The sequence below is a fragment of the Phascolarctos cinereus genome, unplaced genomic scaffold (assembly GCF_003287225.1).
Source record: "Phascolarctos cinereus isolate Bilbo 61053 unplaced genomic scaffold, phaCin_HiC Scaffold_3;HRSCAF=262, whole genome shotgun sequence".
NCBI classification, from domain to species: domain Eukaryota; kingdom Metazoa; phylum Chordata; class Mammalia; order Diprotodontia; family Phascolarctidae; genus Phascolarctos; species Phascolarctos cinereus.
In genome coordinates this window covers 12,663,708-12,682,793 of record NW_027555736.1, presented here as the reverse complement: position 1 = coordinate 12,682,793, position 19,086 = coordinate 12,663,708, and the positions used below count along the sequence as shown (strand labels likewise).

General features: G+C 48.0%; 1 protein-coding gene across 4 annotated transcripts in view; it reads right to left on the bottom strand.

Moving 5' to 3' along the window:
- ATAD1 (ATPase family AAA domain containing 1) overlaps nucleotides 1-19,086 on the bottom strand; it is a 63,768-nt gene that overhangs the window by 11,093 nt on the left and 33,589 nt on the right. For 3 of the 4 annotated variants that reach the window (XM_020974962.2, XM_020974963.2, XM_020974961.2), the window contains 4 exons: nucleotides 17,526-17,624; nucleotides 12,248-12,368; nucleotides 7,201-7,401; nucleotides 3,167-3,273 (listed from right to left, as the gene is read on the bottom strand). In XM_020974962.2, the coding sequence (XP_020830621.1) occupies nucleotides 3,167-3,273; nucleotides 7,201-7,401; nucleotides 12,248-12,368; nucleotides 17,526-17,624 (528 nt within the window). The remainder of the gene's footprint in view (nucleotides 1-3,166; nucleotides 3,274-7,200; nucleotides 7,402-12,247; nucleotides 12,369-17,525; nucleotides 17,625-19,086) is intronic. The other variant, XM_020974964.2, reaches the window with a different exon arrangement.

The window sequence follows — 19,086 nt, the reverse complement described above, 5'->3', positions numbered from 1 at the left end:
CATCACAGGAGGGTGCACGCTGCTTAAAAGACGAGGTCAGATAGACTCTAAATTATTAGGCTCTGACTCTGTAAGTGCTTGAGAAACACTGGCCACCCAGCAACCTGGGGCGGCCGAAGCTGCCCCAGTGCAGCGGTGAGACAGAAAACGAGGGGAGCCCCACGGTTTGAACTCAAGCTCTCCCTCCATTCCCATCGTAGCTGTGGGCAGATGCCCACTATCCCGAGATGATCTTTGAGCCTGCACCTGCTGGGGGCTCACACAGAAGGAGCTGGTCCCTAAGCCCCCACCCCCCATTTTAAAAGCAAGAGCAGGAAAAGACAAGAAAAATGAACGTAATCCTGTGCAAGCTCCCGAGGACCCCAGGATCTCGCCATTATCATCCTCATCACTATCAAAGCACAGCACACTGTTTTAGAACCGACTGGAAATTCCACAAAAACCTCCTCTCTGTCCTTTCAAGAGATGCCTCTAGGAGCACTGGCATTTCAGAAACCGAAGATAAACTGCTCCACGCCACGACACACCTTACCCTGGGGCCTGAGCCTCTGGGCCCCTGAGCCCAGCACCCAGCACACTACCTTCCAGGAGCTGAGCAAGGCTGCCACCTAGAGGCAGAAAAGGAACCCAGCGTCCACGTTAGGCAAAGTCCCTCTGCAATGGCACCTCCTTTTCAACAGTCAGTAATGCTCATAGCATCTGAATAAGAACAGTTATGTTTTTCTGCTTTATTTTAAAAGAAAATAAAACCAACAAATAGAAGGGATTCATTAACACTGCTGCTTCAACCAGTGGCTGACTGTCCCGTTACCAATGGAAAGACTTCAGTGGAGCCTTGTTGGCAACAGCCTCCTTCTTACAGGCCCTTCACAAAGACATCAGTCTGTTATCACCCGACCCAACACTACATATGCAAGTTACGTTGAAAAGAAAAACAGAGAGGGAAAAATCACCTCTTTACTAAGGAGATGAAAGTTTACTTAGAAAACCTGCAGGAATCAACAAATGGATCAAGAAATAAAAGCTTCAGTAAAGCAGCAGAAATGCCAAATAACCCTAAATTATCAGTATTTATGATGCTGAAAAAAAAACCCCAACACCCAAATTAAGAGACAGAAAGATAAAATCCACTTAAAATAACAACCAAATGGGTTAAACTTCTGGGAGCTCTGGTACTAAGAAAATAAGAACTTTCATAAATACTGCCAGAAAATAATTTTCACAGAGATAAAGGAAACAACTGGAGAGATTCTCACTATTCGTGTTTGGGCTGATACAACAGAAATGAGACTTTCCAAATTAATCTTCAGAGCCAACCAAATTACCAACGGAGGCTTCAAAGAAACAGACAAAACATAATGCGTATGGAAGAACAAAAGGGTTGAGAATATCAAGGGAAATAATGAAAAAAAAGAGTAGTCTTGAAGCAGGCTTGGTGTTCCCTGATCTAGAACACAAATGCAGAGCGTCACCGCCCAAACTACCTGGAAATAAATACATAAAAAAGAGAAGGGTGGACAAATGGACGAAGACCGAGAAGACAGCACACAGAGACGCAGGCAGCCTACTGTTCAAATGTCCAGGGAGCATTTCCTGTTCGCCAACGAGAACGCAGACAAACAGGAAATGCTCAAGCTGGCACGTCACAGAGAGCACAGACCACGAGCCCAAATGCAGGGGCAATCTCCATAAGGAATCTCCCCACAGACAGAGGGAAATGGACCACTTGAACAAGCGGGCATTAGGCAGGAAAGACAGCATCCCATCAATCCCAACATTCTCAAGGGAAACAAAGGCAGAAGAAACCCCAGTAACCAGAAGGCCCGCGCACAGGTCCACTGTGAAGAGGAGCCAGGCTTGGGGCTGACCATGTTAACGCGGCACTCGGGTCACCTGGCACAGTGGCGTCCATGAGAATGCCAGCACAAAAACCATCAGGGCAAGAGGCATTTACGTCACACCTGCCAGGTGTCAGGCTCTGTGCCAAGCATGGGGAGCTGCTGGAGGAGCCTGCGGTCTGATGGGGGAGACAACATGCAAACTCTGGATAAGTGACATGTGGGCAGGATGACCTGGGGGTGACTGACAGAGGGAAGAGCCTGGCAGTGAAGGGGCTTGGGAAAGGCTTTCTGCAGAAGTGCAGCTTGTGTCCCAACAACTCTCTGAGACACTCAAGGACGTGGAAAACATTTCAGGAGTGGGAAATGGGAGAGCAAAGGCATGGAGGTCCACAGGGAGACCCAAAGCACAAAGGACTGACCAATTCCCAGGGAGGACTGACTGATCTGCAAGAGGCCGAGAGAAGGGAGGCTGTTCGTGGGGCCAGGAGGACAGCTCCACAGTGCCAGGGCTCCATGGGCCCTGCAGAGGGCGAGAAGGGCTAAGAGGCAGCCTCCAGCGCCAGGCTGATCCTCTAGGAAAGCACTAAAGGAGGACAGGCACAAAGACTGGAGAGGAGGAGAAGGTGTGGATGGGCTCACACCGAGATCAGAAACCCCTCAAAAGAGCAAAAGATTGGTTCAGTTAGGAAGACCTTTCAGAACCAGTAACTGGTATCTTCAGACACCTTTAATGAAACTCTCTCTTGGCCACGCTGTATTTCCCACCCAAACAAGTGAATTATATTTAAGGATTCTCTTCCCCCCTGCACTTGTCCATCTGCACTGACTATAGAATGTAAGAGAGAAGAGAACAGGAGGATTTGTTTTCCCAAAACAAAACAAACAAAAAAACCCAAATTGTTCCCTTTTATTTTGGGGGGAGCGGGGGGAGAGAGCGAAGGAAAGAAGAAATGCTGGGGAAAGGTGAGAAGGGATATGGTGAGTCAAAAGTACAGAGGAATTTTGGAAGGAAACAGAGAAGATGGAAAAAATGAGTAAGATGAAAAAAATCTACAAGCAGCAGAAGGTGGTGAAAGAAAAAAAAAGACCAGGTAAGAAGGCCAATCCTCGAAGGGCCCGGTGCAACTGGTCACTTCATTCCTTTATAAACCGTGGTTTTGAAAATCTCTGGAAGACAGTTCTGCCTGCTGCTAAATACCTGAAACAAATGCAATCCATTCGTATTTTGTGAACAGGGTCACCTCGAAGAATCAAACACAACTGCCTTTAGACACATGTTCTAAGAAATGAATGCTTCCCAACAGTCAACCCAGCTCCTCACCCACCTGACAGCTGTAGTCTGTGTCCAGCCCATCCCAGAGGCTCATGAACTGAGCTTTCATCATGGCGGTAGCTTCATGATCTGAACTCGATCGGCTTCGAAGGAAAGAGTCTAAAAGGAATAGAAGAATACGTTCATCACAGGAATGCAGAACCCATTCTTTACTCGTTATGAAATCTAACTCAAAGCTCTCATGGCTGGGGGAGCTGGGTGGCGCAGTGGAGAGAGCACCAGCCCTGAAACAAGGAGGACCTGAGTTCAAATCCGGCCTCAGCCCAAACACTTGACACTTAATAGCTGTGTGAACCTGGGCAAGTCACTTAACCCCAACTGCCTAAAAAAAAAGCTATCATGGCATAGGAAAGCTTATGGGAGTGAGGAGGCATGAGCTCCCACTCTGCCCTGGACACTCAAATGTGTGTCTCCACAGGACAATCATCCCACCTCAAGAGCCTCAGTTATCCTCATCTGTGAAATGAAATGAATACTACCTATATGAAGCAACCCATGGAGCTACTGCAAGGAAGGCCCTTTGTAAAAACTGCTAGATGATGTAAAAATGCATTTTTAAAATCATTCAATAAACAGTCATTGGAGAATTAAAGGGAAAAAGTCATCCACTTATGCTTTCTCAGACTACTTTCGTATTCTGCGATGATTTGTTAAACACAGGGAAAAGTGATGCCTACAAATGGCCAGGGAGATCATTTATAGTCACCCCACCTCCTCCCTACCCACCAACAAGGGCTAAGACCCCTCAGAAAAGCTCCATCAGTCTGGTCTAGATGAAGGGCTCTTAGCCTTCTGTGTGCTCCAGACTTCTTTGGCAGGCTGGGGAAGCCTATGGACACCTTCTCAGAATCAAATTTTTAAATACATAGAACAGAGGATTACAAAGTAAACCAATTGTTTTGAAACAGATCATGAAAATATCTTTTAAAAGTTCACTGGCCAGCTGATATAAATGGAGAACAGATCCCAAAGGGCAGAGAGGCTAAGGGAGAGACGCCAGAGGAGATGGCTATGCCCTTGGCCCTATTTTCCCAAGCACTTTTCCTTGACTGCTTCCCATTCAAGATTAGGGCCTTGCTGTCTCTCTGTTACTACCCACACATACTCATTTTTGCTAACAAATGGAGATCTGCTTCACGTTGCACTCCTAGACCTCTACATATAACACAACAAGCTTCACCTTAGAAAATCTGAGGTGCTAAGAAGGTAGAGGGAGGGCAACAGGTGAGACATAACTCAATGCCTATAATACAACGGTGAGCAATGGAACGAGCCCATTACACCCCCAGTCCTCTTGATGACTGCTAAAGATTTTCATTACTGAAAAGTAGATATAGTCACATGAAAAAATGCTCTACATCACTAACGGTTAGAGAAACGCAAATTAAAACAATTCTGAGGTACCACTTCACACCTATCATCAGACTGGTAAATGTGACAGAAAAGGAAAATGACAACTGCTGGAGGGGATGTTGTAAATTGGTACATTAATGCACTGTTGGTGGAGTTGTGAACCGGTCCAACCATTCTGGAGAACAACTGGGAACTATACCCAAAGGGCTACAAAACTATGGATACTCTTTGGCCCAGCAATACCACTACTAGGTTATTATCACAAAGAGATCAAAGAAAAAGACCCACATGTACTAAAATATTTATAGCAGCTCTTTTTATGGTGGCAAAGACTGGAAATGGAGGGGATGCTCATTAACTGGGGAATGGCTGAACAAGTTGTGTTATATGATTGTGATGGAATGCTACTGTGCCAATAGAAATGACATGCAAGATGGTCTCAGAAAAGCTTGGGAAGATTTATATGAACTGATGCAAAGTGAAGTGAGCAGAACCAGATCATCATACACAGTTATTAGCAATATTGTAAGGATGAGCAACGGTGAAAGACTTAGCGACTCTGATCAATATAATGATCCAAGACACTTCCAAAGGACCCATGCTGAAAAACGCTCTCTACCTCCAGAGCAGGAACTGATCAGCTCTGAGTGCAAACTGAAGTACACGCTTTCACCTTTTCTTGTTTTTATTTTTTTTTGGGGGGGGGAGGCAACATGGCTAATGTGGAAATGTTTTGCATGATTTTACATATGTAATTAATATCGCATTATTTGTCTTCTCAGTGAGTGAGGGAGGGGTTAGAGAAAGAGAATTTAGAACTCAAAAAATTTTAAAAATGTTAAAAATAAATTAATAACTTTTTTTTAAAGGATGAAGATGATTATTTCAGAAGAAACATGAAATGATGCTGAGGGCAGTGAACAAAATCAGAAAATCAAATCATATAATAATATTTAAAGACAAACAACTTTGAAAGATGTAACAACTCTGATCTATGCAATGACCAACCATAATTCTAGAGGACTCATAATGAAACATGCCACTCACCTCCTAACAAAGAGGTGAGGGACTCAGTGTATATTGAGACATATTAATTGTAGAAATAGATGATGCCAAATTTGTTTGAATTATTTGTTTGACTATACATATTTACTGCAACAGTTTAAATTTTTCTCTCTTTTTCAGTGGGGAGGGGGAGATGGGAGGGAGAGAAGGTGGGCTGGTGTTCTTTGAAAGCAAAATTTAATTTACAAAGTCAGCTCCTTGAGGGGGAAAAAAAGAAAAGGAAAAGAAGATCCTTCCCAAGAGCTTCCAAAGTACACATGCAACTAAATGCTAAGTGTAATCAAGTCAAACAAATTCCGAATTTCCATGAAAGTAATCTGAAGAAGTTCTGAGGTAGAAACAGGCTCGTTTGCATGAAATGTCAACAACCTCTCCTCCCCTTGAACAGCAGTGGAGGGGAGGAGAGGAAGGTGCCCCAGTCGGTGTGGGGATCAGCAGTGTGGAAGCCCCTTCCACTGGGGCCAGCTTTAAGCTGCCCAGGCCCCAGAGGTGAAGGCACTGCTTCACTCCCACGATCATCAAATCCAGAGAACGCAGAAGCACAACATGACCTTGGGTCCTCTGGTTTTTCAGGCCAGCTTGGTTTCTGCTACACTGCTCCTTAATTAATTTCACCACACGCCTAACATCTTTTTGACTTTCTGAGCTCCGCCATTCTGACCAGTGACGTCCCGTCCCGCCTTCCCTGCTGGGTGTTACAGAGTTTAGCTCAACTCTTTCAGGGAACAGCGATGACAAGGTGGCAGTGGGGCTTGGAGTTCAACATCGGAATCAGTGAGGATGCCAGTATCTCCCAGGCTCCGGGGACTGCGCTGAATGGGCCGGCTTTTAACTCAGAAACTTAATTTTATCAATTCAGTGACTTGGCTTCCCCACAGGTGATGATGGACAGCAGTCTCGAAACAGCCCACAGAGCCGTGAGAAACTCAACTACCCCAAAGTGACAACCACGAGTGTCAAGGGACATCCAAGAGGCGAAAGCGACCACTCTCAGAACATGTGGTGTCACTGCGGACAGGGTGGGGTAGTCCTAGCATCCTCAATCACTGCTGCACTGGGCATCACCACACTTCAAGCCCCGAATGCGAACTGCCCCTCAGGGCCACACCCCTGAATCCAGAGAGAGACAGACTGCATCCAGTCTACTCTGCTCAAGGCAGGGACTGCAAAAATTAGGTTAAAAAAAAAGGGCCATTTTCACAATAACCACAGTTAAATAGCGAAGGTGTTTAAAGAGGAAGCTTCCACTGCCCGGTAAATTCACTGACCCAGAACACTTTTATTCTCTGATGAGAAGAGAAATGAGGTCTTGTGATTTGCTTTTTAAGAATGGAAGACAGAAGTCAGGAAATCATAATTAAAAAACCTCTGTCCTCATGTTAACACAGATTTTTTAAAAAAATTTCCAAGCTATGCCTACAAAACTTCTCTGGATGCTAAAATATTAACATTAAAAAGACAGAACATAACATTTTAAAATCCTATTGAACGTGAAAGTGGGCAGACGTGTCACAGTATCAGACACCTATATTACTCTGGAATCCCTCTGCATCATCTGGCACACAGAAATGTTCAGTCTATTTGCGGCTGCGTGTTGGGTGGCTGTACCTATTTCATCGATAAAGATGATAGAAGGCTGGAGCTTGATGGCGAGGGAGAACACGGCAGCGGCCAACTTCTGCGACTCCCCATACCACTTATCTGTCAGGGTGGACGGCTGGAGGTTGATGAATCGGCACCCCGCCTCCTTGGCAGTGGCCTTGGCAATCAATGTCTTACCACAGCCTGGAGGTCCGTAGAGTAGAACGCCTGAAAAAGGAACACGCAGATAAGTATGGTCTGATTGTCCCGCAGAGTGTCTACCACGGGCTCCCTTCTACGTGACGTCCAACTGTCGCTGCTCGTCACCCAAGGTCTAGGTGATGAACAACAGTCTAATCCTGCTTTTACTCACTCGCATTGTGGTATGTGATACGTCACTGCTAGAAATGAAGACAAAACATCTAATGTAAAGTTTCCAAGTAGACTCAAGTGGTGTGTTTGTCTGTGTTTAAGTAAACACATATAACATCTCTCTATGTGCCCATTCATGAAACTTCTGTCCAAGGAGATGTAATAATTGTCCTGAACCCTTTGGATTAAATGGGTCATTCTGTACAGATGACGCTAGTACCCGATCAGCGGGCTAAATGAAAATTAACATTTTCTCACGTTAATGCCCACTGAGATATCGGTCATTCCTGCTGACACACTGAAATCAACACCACTCTCTCACAGGTCACCAAGCTATTCTGATGACCTAGAACAGATAAGAGTAAGGAGAGCAATTAGAAGGACAGTGGCCAACAAAGCTCTCCCTCCAAGAGGCTTCTCTGAGTGCTGCAGAGAGCAGGGTCTCCTCCAACATAGATCATGACTGGAACTTCCAAGGGCATACTCTATCCTATCTCACCAGGAGTTGGCAAAACTGACTTCTTAATATAAGGTAAGTTATTTTTGTATGCAAAATCCTAAATACTTTGAGTCTTAAGTCTCTTTGTGGATTTCTTTATTCCAGTGAGTGTAAGATATTCCAACATGCCAAAGGAGCCGTGACCTTCCATGGGATGAACCCTCCAATAAGGCAGATTTCAACCCATCTATGTCTACCCATCCCTCGGACCCTTCTCCACGTCATCCCATGGGCTCATCAGAGATGCCAACATGCTGGGGGGGGCCTTTCTCAATTCCTCCTGACTTCCTAAGAACACCAAGAAAGCATGCGGGCTGTCCAGTAGAGGCTGCTCCATCTGTGTTCTCTGATGGCATCCTTATGACACATTTCCTTATGTAATAATACCCTTGCGATGTGTTACATCTCATTTGTGCCCATCACACACTTCTCCACCGCTCCTTTGGGGGGTACATCATCACTGGAAGAGTACTGGTGTTAAAAAGATGGCCTCTTTTCTCAGGGAAAAGCGGGGGGTCAACAAAAGAACAGTCTTCCGTCTTCTCTCCTCCTCACTGTCCCAGGCATATACACTGATGTCCGAGTCCCACAGGCCATCCATTCGATGCTCACAGCCTCTACAATAAGCACTCTTCATCCATCTGTTTCTTCTTGTGTGGACAGTTATCTTGAGTGATTATCTCATTGAGGAGGCTCTGCTCCCTGAATAAAATCAGCATCATATCATGGGAAGAAGCATCTGGAAGACCCTGCCATCTAAAGAGACTCTTGTACTTGGCAGTCTCTGGACAAAACAGCTTCCTGTGACGGCTGAGGACACTTAGGGGAGTATTCATCTCCTCAGTTAGACTCGGAGCTGGAAGGTGTGTCAAAGGCTAGTTAGTCCACGCCCCTCATTTCCAGAGAATTCAGGGACAGACGGAGCTCTTTCTCCAGTGCCACACTTCCTGCTCCTCTCTACCCGGTTTGACATTAAGGCTCATCCTCCGAGGCACCTTTCAAGGAGCACTGTCCACCGTGGATGCCAGCATGGGAGACACTTTGCTTAATTAAGGAGGGCCGTGAAGATGGAATTTCGCTCTGACAAATCAAATCCCTTTATGAAGTCCCCACACACAGTGCAGCCCAGGGTCCTCGCTTTCTCAATCATTCATTACTTGTGTGGTAAAGAGGACATGCTCTGAGACACAGACTGTGAAAGACTGGCAGTTCTCTCCTCAAGGACACTCACAATGCATGCGCACACTACTGTTAAAAACTGTACACACAGACGGAGGAGGCTTCCGAGCAGGCACTACCGACATTCTCTTGGTCTTTTCCCCAAGCGTACATTTCTGATGAGGTCCTTATTTGTAATGGGAGACAGCCTGCTCGTGCTCACCATGCCCGGTGCCCCACTGACCTCTAGAGCACTCCAGCCTTTAGCATTCTCCCCTCCTTCAGACCCCTTGGGAATTGATGCTTCAAGCCCCTCCCCCAACACGGCACTCCTCTCTACAGTCTTCTTACACCTTGGACCTCTCCCTACCCCAGCACACACTCCCTGATCCAGTGACACCAGTGTCCTGGTTGTCCTACCATGACCCTCCCTCTCTGAGCTCTGGGCATTTTCTCCAGCTGTCCCCCGTGCCTGGAATGCTCTTCCCCCTCTACACTGACTACTGACCTCCCTGACTTCCTTTAAGTCCCAACTAAAAGCCTACCTTTTGCAGGAAGCCTTTCCCAAGTCCCCTGAATGCTAATGCCCTCCCCCTGTGGATTCTCTCCAACTTACCCTGTCTATAGCTTGTCTACACAAAGTTTCTGTACACTCTCCCCACCACCTTCCTCTTAGCTGGAGGGTAGGGACTACCCGTCACCTTTCCTAGCACAGGGATTGGCACACAGCAGGCACACTTCATAAATGGTTCTTGACTGGAAGCTGCTTTCCCATCACTGTTTTTTTTCCAAGGCCATTCATTTCTACTTGCTCAGAGAAATGCACCAAGGCCTGATCTTAGTGTCCATACGTGCTAGTGACTTCCCTGTCCTTGATGAAGAGCTTGTTATAGCAATTTTTGCAAACCTTTCACGTCCAATGCCAAAAAAAGCACTGTAAATTGAGTTAGAAGTGAAGTTTCCATCTGTGAATGGTCAGCTACAATATTCTGTTTACTAGATTTGACAAAGTCTCAACATATCTTTAACTGATTTTAACCAGTAAGATCATATGTGACCTCTCAAATGGAATTCTGGCCACAGAGTATAGTGAGTGAGAAGGGCTAGATCCCAAGACGGATGTGTGAATCCTGGCTCAGACATGTCTGAGAAACACGAATCATCTGTCCCAGCACGGTGCAAACACCTGCATGGCACAAACACCTTTAAGCATGATATAAACATTGTGCTTAAACGCGCTGCTATTCTCCTTGCTGATGAATTAGCACTGTATAATTGTACCTGACTGCTTTGCTCCATTAATGGTTTAATAAGTATTTGAAACGCAGTTTTTTGGTCCAAGTGGTTTGAACTATTTCTGAGGCACTAAGATTATCCGTTCATAAAACATCTTTCTAGAGCAGACCCAAGACAGCAATGGCACATTTCCAGAAGGTGGGGGCAGTTCGGCCTTCGTTTTCGAAGAGCACCAACAGCATCACAATGTCTCGACTCGTGTGTGAGCCGGATTTAAGTGAGGCAGAGCTGCACAATGCGGGACGCAGCGGACGACCTTGGTGTTTTTGACGTCTGAGCAAGCTCTAAGCGCTCCCCAGTGCCCGCTTCAGCCTCTTCGTGGCTGTTGGAACAAACTGTTCTCATCTGCCCATTCTGCTGGGGGCACACATCTCCCTAACTCACGGATGGGTCTGAGGCCCTGTCGGTTACCCTCAACCTGGTTCAGCCCATCTGCCAGGACGGTTTTACTGGGGTGGGGTTGCTTCTCATGCTACAGCTTCTTGGAGCCATAGGTGAGAGTGGGGCACAGAGAGAAAGCAGGGGTGCTGGGGCACAACACAAATGAGTACCTGATGTGACAGTTACAAAGAAAGTCTGTTTTCCAGACTGACTCTACCTGGCAAGCCAGGGGGACCAAAGCCTACATTTCTCCACCCACAGTGCCAATACAGCCCCTGGGGAACATCTCTTCCTGGGGCCTGGCCTGCAGTCCTAAAGCCAGGGTCAGGTTGCCTGCTCCTGGCTAAGGACAGCTCCTCTGGGTCACTCTTCATTTTCTGCTCTTTGTAACAGAACCCTGACAAACTCCAAAACAACTAACCAGAGTGAGTGAGTCAGAATACCGTTGTCCAGAGCGTCGCTGAAAGAGGGCCAACGACGTGTTTCCAAGATGTAGGCACTGCCCCCGCCGTGTGGGAGAGCTAGCCAAACAGGACAACCAATGCCTTACATGGACTTTTAAAAGTAAGCACGCAGATGGCTAGTTTTGTGTGCAATCCTCTTTCTTCTGCTCTATTTTATATATGGAAATGCTCTTTAAGAGCAAAATTTAAAAAATCAAAGCTAAAAAAATGTACATCCACCCTGAAGCCTAAATCAACCCTCTCAACTCTTCAGTTACGAGGCTTAAAGCAACTTCCTGGTGAAAAGAGGGACTAGTTTCCCTCCACGGTTAACAATGTACAATTAATTAAGCTCATGCCTATGAACTTAATACAAAATCAGAGAGACAAGCTCCTGGGTCAAGCAGACTGCTGGGCGTTGGCATATTAACCAACTCGGTCCCAGATCAGAAGGATGTTCTTTCCCTATTCCTTAGTCTCAACATTAGCCTACCTCCACTATCTAGGTTCTAGGTCACTTGCAGTTTGCCACTGCCTGTGTAAAGAATGGTTATAGTCTAAAAAGTAGGCCAAAACCCGGATACTTAAAACTCTGGAATGAGAAAAATGATCGTAAACTACTGGCTACCCCAGATATTAGGTATTTTGAAATAATTTGGCTTAGATCTCTGCAATGTCCACCACCACTGTCTCTCAAATTTTAATTCACTTTGAAATATACAAACCGGACTTATGATTTGACTAACTATCCCAGTGAAAAAAGTATTTATTTAAATACTTGGGTAATAAATGCAATTAAACAATTTTTATTTAGAAAATAACCTGACAGCGGCATAACAAGAATGCAGCGACCTTTGGGAACCTGATTACTTGCTGCTGCTGAATGTCTCGGCGGCAACGTCAAGCTTCTGTACTCCCTCCCTACCTTTCGGAGGCTGGAGGAGCCTGGAATTTTCAAACAAGTGCTTCTTCTTGATAGGCAAGATGACGGTGTCTTTGAGGTCTGTGATGACGTCGTCCAGACCTGCGATGTCGCTCCAAGTAACCTGAGGTGAGAAGCAGCAGAGACACAAAAGGTCAGACGAGGGAGAGACGAACAGCCGGTAAGCACTAACCCAATCAAGTAATAAATTCAGGGCACTTGTGAGTCTGGGAGGGGAGGAAGGTCTTTCTAGCATGGTATGTGAACAAAGAATTAGGCAGAGAGACAGAATCGTTAGGAATTCTAACTCCAGGGCATTCTAGCCCTAAAGGCTACAAGAGACTTCTGAGGTCATCAATCTGATCCCCTTCATTTGACAGATGGGGAAACTGAGGCCCCAGGGTTCAACGACAATGACTTGCCCAAGGGCATACATGGAGTGAAACAGCCAGGACACAACCCCAGGCTTCTGATGCAATCCAGTTTTATAGCAGCTCATTTTACCATTAGTTCGACAATTAAATGAGGCAATGAACACCATGATCAGATCAGATGGCCCGTGGGCCCACTTAGGATAAAAGATACTGTGCTGTGGGAAAAGGGAGATGACCCACAGCTAAGATGCGGGAAGTGGCATCCATGTTCAGAAGGATTTCCTGTAATCAGTGGCCATACCAATCAAACCAGAGCTCTGCTCATCCATTACAAGGTTCTGGATCAGGAAGCGAAAGCTTCTAGTCCATGGGTCAGGAATACTTTTTCCCTACAATACTGATGTGTCTTGCTGGGATACAAGAACCATCTAATACCCAGACAATGACCACCCCTAGGAAGTCCGTCCTGGGGTGCAGAAAGAGCTGGAGGAGGGATCACTGAGCACGGCCCCGGGGATTTGCGGGATGAGACCACGGAAAAATGCTAGAATGTGTTGTTTCAAAAGTGCATTCAGAAGAGGAAGCCGGGTCACCGATTCAGCACGGTGCCATCCCAACTGACGTCACCTTGTTCCGCTGACCGATGAGGGCAAATCAGGGGAGATCTAAAAATAGTTTGCCTGGACTTTCACCAAGCAAATCTTGTGGAAAAGACAGAAACACGTGGGCTGGATGGATTCAGACCTGGGTAAAGGGCCAACCTCAGTTCATCAGGTGGGAAGGAGGTCTCTACTGCAATGCTCCAGAGACCTGTGCTTGGACCCAGCTGCGGAACATTTTAATGACCACTTAATCAAATCTGAACATGACACAAAACCGTGCAGATGCAGAGTCAGGAATCAAAATTCTCTTGACAGACAGGAGCCCTGAGTCAAATGTAATCAAATGAAACTTTATTAGGGAAAAAGTTCGTAGTAAGAGTGTAAGAGCAATGCTCCAGAGACAGATGGGCCCTTGAAGGCTAAACCAGCCCTCTCATTCGACAGATGAGGAACTCGAGGTTCAGAGGCGGAGTGGTCTTCCCAAAGTCACAAGATTCTAGGCATCTGCAGCAGGATTTGAACACAGGTCCTTCACTGGACCACTAGACTCTCATTACATCTCACAATTCTATTACAAGATTAAATAAAGAGGTGAGAAACTGCTGCTGCAATGCCCGTCCCAGGAGGGAAGATGAAGGGGCACCAACCGTCCATCTCCGGCTTTGACGCCTCCTGGAAAGGGAATGGGGGGTGGAGGCAGGGGCCTTCCATCTGACCATGTTCTTCCATCCCAGGCTGTAAGGGTCTCCTGCCCAGCCTCCAGCCCCGTCTGGGAAGAGGAGTGGCAGCTTCCCGTCAACGACTAACACCATCCCTCTACCTATCCTAGTTACCACTCAGGCCCCATTCCCCCTTCCCCCGACTCCTTATTCCCCTCCCAGTCCGGAGTCCCAAACGAACGCTATCCGTGCCTGCCAGGCGCCTCCTGGAATGCCCGTTCCATGGACAACAAGCTTCTCTGCAGCCTGTATCTTTTCCTTCTGTCCTTTGGTGCTCAGAGTCCTTCACGGGCCAGTCCGCCTCCCACCTCTCCAGGGTTCTTCCACCCCCTCCCCGATACTCTCTGATGCAGTGCCTCCGGCCTGCTGTCTGTTCCATGAACAAGACCCTCCCTCTCTCAGCTCTGGGCATGTTCTCTGGCCGTCTCCCTCCTCGATCCGCCTCTTGGCTTCCCTGAAGTCCCAACTAAAGTCCCGCCTTCTCCAGGAAATCTGTTCTAAAACCCTCAAGGTCAATGCCTTTCTTCTGCTACTTATTTCCTATTGATTCCGTAAGGAGCTTGTTTGTACCAGCTGTGGTCTCCTCCCTTAGACTGTGAGCTCCCTGAGGGCAGGGACTGTCTCCTGCCTCTTCTTGTGTGCTCAGCACAGAGGAGGCTGTGGAAGTGGCCGGTACAGTCCCGCTGCACTCTGCCCTCATCTGGTGACCTCTGAACCCCTGGGCTCAGGTGTTCGACAGAGTCTGAGGGGCGCAGATGAGCTGGAAGGCCACCTGGGGAGGAAACGCCTCCAGCTCATGCTGCAGGAAGGCCCAGGGAAGAGACCGGGGACAATCTAGCCTCAAAAAGGGAACACTCCAAAGGAACATGGTGGTGCATGTAACATGCATCGAGGGCTGTGCCACAGGAGGGAAAATGCCAGAGGGAAGGAGTGATGTGGGGGGAAAAAGCTGCTAACTCAGGCAGGGCCCAAGGAAGCCCCTCCTCCTAATTAGCAGCAAGGCATAGAGGCCAGACGACCATCAGTCAGGTGTGCCCTAGAGGGGCTCTGCCTGTGGGGGTACACTGGCCTTGATGCCCTCATCATGGAAATGAAGGGCCTGAGATCTAAGGTGGCCAGAAGGACGTCCATGGATGCACCAAGGCCCCCAGAGAGTCCTGACCACGGGGCGTGGCCAGGGTCTGGGGTCCATCGTCTGCCCACCATCGCCCACCTCACAGTTACTCTCCGAGCCTTGGAGAGCTGCCTGAGGCTCAGAGAGTTTAGGAAGCCTGCACCTGGTCACAAAGCCGGGAAGGGCCAGGGCAGCAGAAGCTGAGGCCAGCCTTTTGTACACTCTTCCACAGACCCACACGCCACACGACTACGGTGCAAAGCAAGTCGTGCCCCACGTCTCTGTGCTTTCAGCACAGAGTGCTCCTCTGCTGCCTTCTTCCTCTAGAAAAGAGAGCCAGCATTGGCTGGCTAAGGCAGCTCCTGGGCTCTCTGGGCCCATTATTACTGACTGACAGCAGTGAAGAAGTGGCAGCCTGTGCTGATGCAGCCGTGGCCTGAACTTTGCTCCCATCACCCTCTCGCTCTTCTTCTCTTAGTTTGACTCTGAGACTTCGATCTCTGCTCTCACCAGTCGGCGGTTTGACTCTACACAGCCAGCTGGGTCAGAATGGATGACACCCCACCAGTAATGGATCATCTCTAATCAGTGAAAACAGAGTCCATGGCTTTGTTCTGCTTTTCTGGGCTCACCATCCCTCCCGCCTCCCAACTCCCTTCTTGAAGGAAGCATGAAGGACGTCCGAAGCATCCTCCCGAATGGTGCCGTCTGCCCCTCCCCCACGCCCACTCGGCACTGAAGCGACCAAGTCTAGGGCCTCGTCTTCTGTAAACAGTGGCTGGCTCCTAGGTTACCATCCTTGGTTCGGTGGCTTTTCTGCAAATGCACATCACAGACACTGCGTACGAGAGGGGGGAAGGTCCCACAACAAGCTTCCTACTGCCTCACCACCTTCATCTCCTCCTTTATTCGCCTCTCCAAGGAAAGCTGGAGAGCTACCTTTCTGCTGACCCAGTATGTCCCTGTTTCCTAATGTTGTTTAGAGTGAGTTTAGGGTGGGGAGATCCAGGGGGCTCTGTGACTGGTTCAGGCCCTCCAGGATGAGACCCTCTTGTCCATCACTGGACAAGGCTCTCCCATCTGGGTACTGACAGTGTCATCCAGGTCTAGAGACGGGCAAAAAGCCACGTGGTCGCTAGCAGGCTCTGCCCCATTTCCACCACTGACTGCTTCAGTCCCTGCAGTAGCTAACAGGGACAACCCAGACTGCATCTGCTTTCTTTCGCTGGTGGCGAGGCTCGTTCTTGGAAGGCAGGTGCAATCTGAGGCTGGGAGCACAAAGTCCAACGTGACAGCAGCTTCCAGAGCTGGCGGGGCCAGGGGTCACCTGGAACACGCCACAAGGAGCGCAAACATGGGGCGCGGACCCCAGACCTCCACTGACATCCTACTCCAGCGCTGCTTCCTGGCTCACAGACAACCCCCCGGTCTCCAAGGATCTATCAATGGAGAACAGACTTTGGCAGAAGCTGAGTGAAGGCAGAAGCCTTGGGATACAGCCGCTCCTTTGTACGGGGGCCAGGCTTGGAGAGGCTGGCCCTGGGGCAGACTGCAGCAACTCACGGTAAGGCGCAGAAGCTGCACCCTGCATCAGTGGACCGAGGACCTCCAAGCACTAAACTAGAGACTCTCTACGTAATTAAATACCCTAAAAAAGAGCAAAGCAAAGCATTTTGGAAAGTACCACCTCTTACAAGAAAAGCCTTGTGGACCTACATTTAACTTGGTCCAAAGGAACAAACTTGGGGTGTTTCAGGAGGTTTTTTTGGGGGGAGAGGGTGTTGCTAAACACAGCTATACAGTATGCAGAGCCGGGGAGGTTTGTGGCAGTATCTAAAGGACACTTTGATGGTAGCATTCACAAATGTATTCCCCCCCCATATTTACAACTAAATCTGTCTAAGCTATTTATCCAACTCCGTGCAACTTCAAGGGATTTTAACATTCCTATTGTGTGGCTAAAATTCTATGCGGAGAGGGAAGAGGGAAGCTCATGGACACAGAGACAGTGAGATGAAGGAGGAGGCACCAGGAGACTGCCGCCCACTGCCTGACTCCCACTTTGTTTCGGGGCACAGGCTCTGTTGGAAGACCAGACTCTCACCTCTCTTGATCAGAGACCCAGGCCAATCAAAGGGGAACTCAACAAGGAGCTCTCCTGACCTTATCTAAGCAAACTCAAATGCAGACTCGTTTGGCCGCAAACTTCGCAGACGTCTGTTCTTTCAGACAGGTGAAGGCGAGAGTCTTATGGTTATTATGCTACTATTTAAAATAAGTTACCACAAGAACACAGGAATGCGTTCCAACTCAAACAGGGAGAGTCATCTCTCCTGTTATAAAAAGGAAAAATAACGCCCTAAGTTTCTAATGGTTTGTTATGCCTCAGATATTTCCATTACAAATTGTTTTTGAAATTCCTTGCTATGCCAAACTGAATGGAGACTCTAGAATGAAATGAGAGGCCCTTACGTGCATGTTAAGGGGGTCCACCAGGTGTGCTGCGATGCTCATTTCATACTCGGAAAGTTTTACATTTTTCACACCAATTTGCTTCATTAGTTTTTCAGCCTGGAAAACAAAGAGTACAGACATAGACATTAAATGATTTCCTCCCATCTTTTCTTCTAAATAAGTCAGAAATGTGGGTTGTGGGTGAGACACCTCAGAAGGCACAAAGGGCTGGGTGGCTTTCCCAGGCCCTCTCCCTCACCCTCCCCTGGTGAGCCCCCAGGGCAAAAGAAAGGTTAATACAGAAGGTCCCTGTTTCAATCTGGCCTTCCTCAGCCTTTCACCATCCCAGACCCAAGAAATTGAAAGCAGATGCAAGTAACCCAGGATGAAAACAGTAACAAGAGAGAGCTCCAGGTGGAACTGAGGGAAGGAGGAGCAAATCTATGAGCACAAAGCTTTGTTGGGAGGATGCCTGGCTCAGTCCCTGCTCTGGGCAACCCCAAAGGACCAGCCCAGCCCTCCCTCACCAAGCAGTTATTACGCATTCTCCTAGGCGCCAAGTACCATGCTGACCAAAATGAAACGGTGTGTCTCAGGAAGCTTAGACTTTAGTGGAGAGAACCACTTAGAGAGGATTATAGAGACAAAAGCACTGAGCTAAGAGTGCCAAGGCCACATCTTTCTGGGTCTGAGGAGGGGCTACACGTGGCTGATGATGTTTCTACTGAACTCCCCTCCGCAGGCTTGCCAACCACACGTGAACAACGCACAAAAGGGGATAAAATCCAAAGTATACACAGTTGGACAAACTGTCCTTGTGCAAAGGTCTGGACCGATCCTGCCTCTCACCAGAAATAACCTTCTCCCGGGTCCACTGCCCACTCGGCTGCCCGCGTGCCTTCCCCGCAGCCCAGGCCTGGCCATATCATCCCTGCCCAGGCAGGGCTTGGCACTGAGGCCTAACAAGTCACAGGCCTAAAGATATTTTCTGAGTCATCATTTCCGAGACACACATCATCTGAGAAACATCAGACGCTGGGGATGCCTCAGAGGCAGGAGCTGGGTTCTAGCCCCAAGGGGCTTCACCTCTCAGTGCCTGAGGCCATACTCACATGCAGCTCGGCATTCACTGGCAGAGGGAATCTCCTGCCCAGGAGTTCTCTCCACCCATGAAATCACCCATCTGGGCCAAAATAAAGGAAATGCTAAGCCTATATTCTGATGATCGTATGACTCAAATGTTAACAGACTCAGGTCACCCTGTTCAAACAGCCCTTATGGCAACTCAGGCCCTAAGATGAAACACTTATAAAATAAATAAACACAAAGCTAATGACCAGACAATGTAAATGGCTCAAGAAACAGGTAACTGAAGCTCAAGTTATTTCAAAATACTCATCAGACTCTCCTGGTAAGGGGAGACAGTAGAGTCACTGCACAGGAGGAAAGCTGCCTATTTATGAATTAACTGATCGGAGCGGCATCAAACCGACCTCCCTAAAGTACAAGAGCCTCAGGTTCCCTCCACGAATAAAGGAATATAAAGCCCTGCACTCAGCTGCTGAGCCTGGCCCGGCCC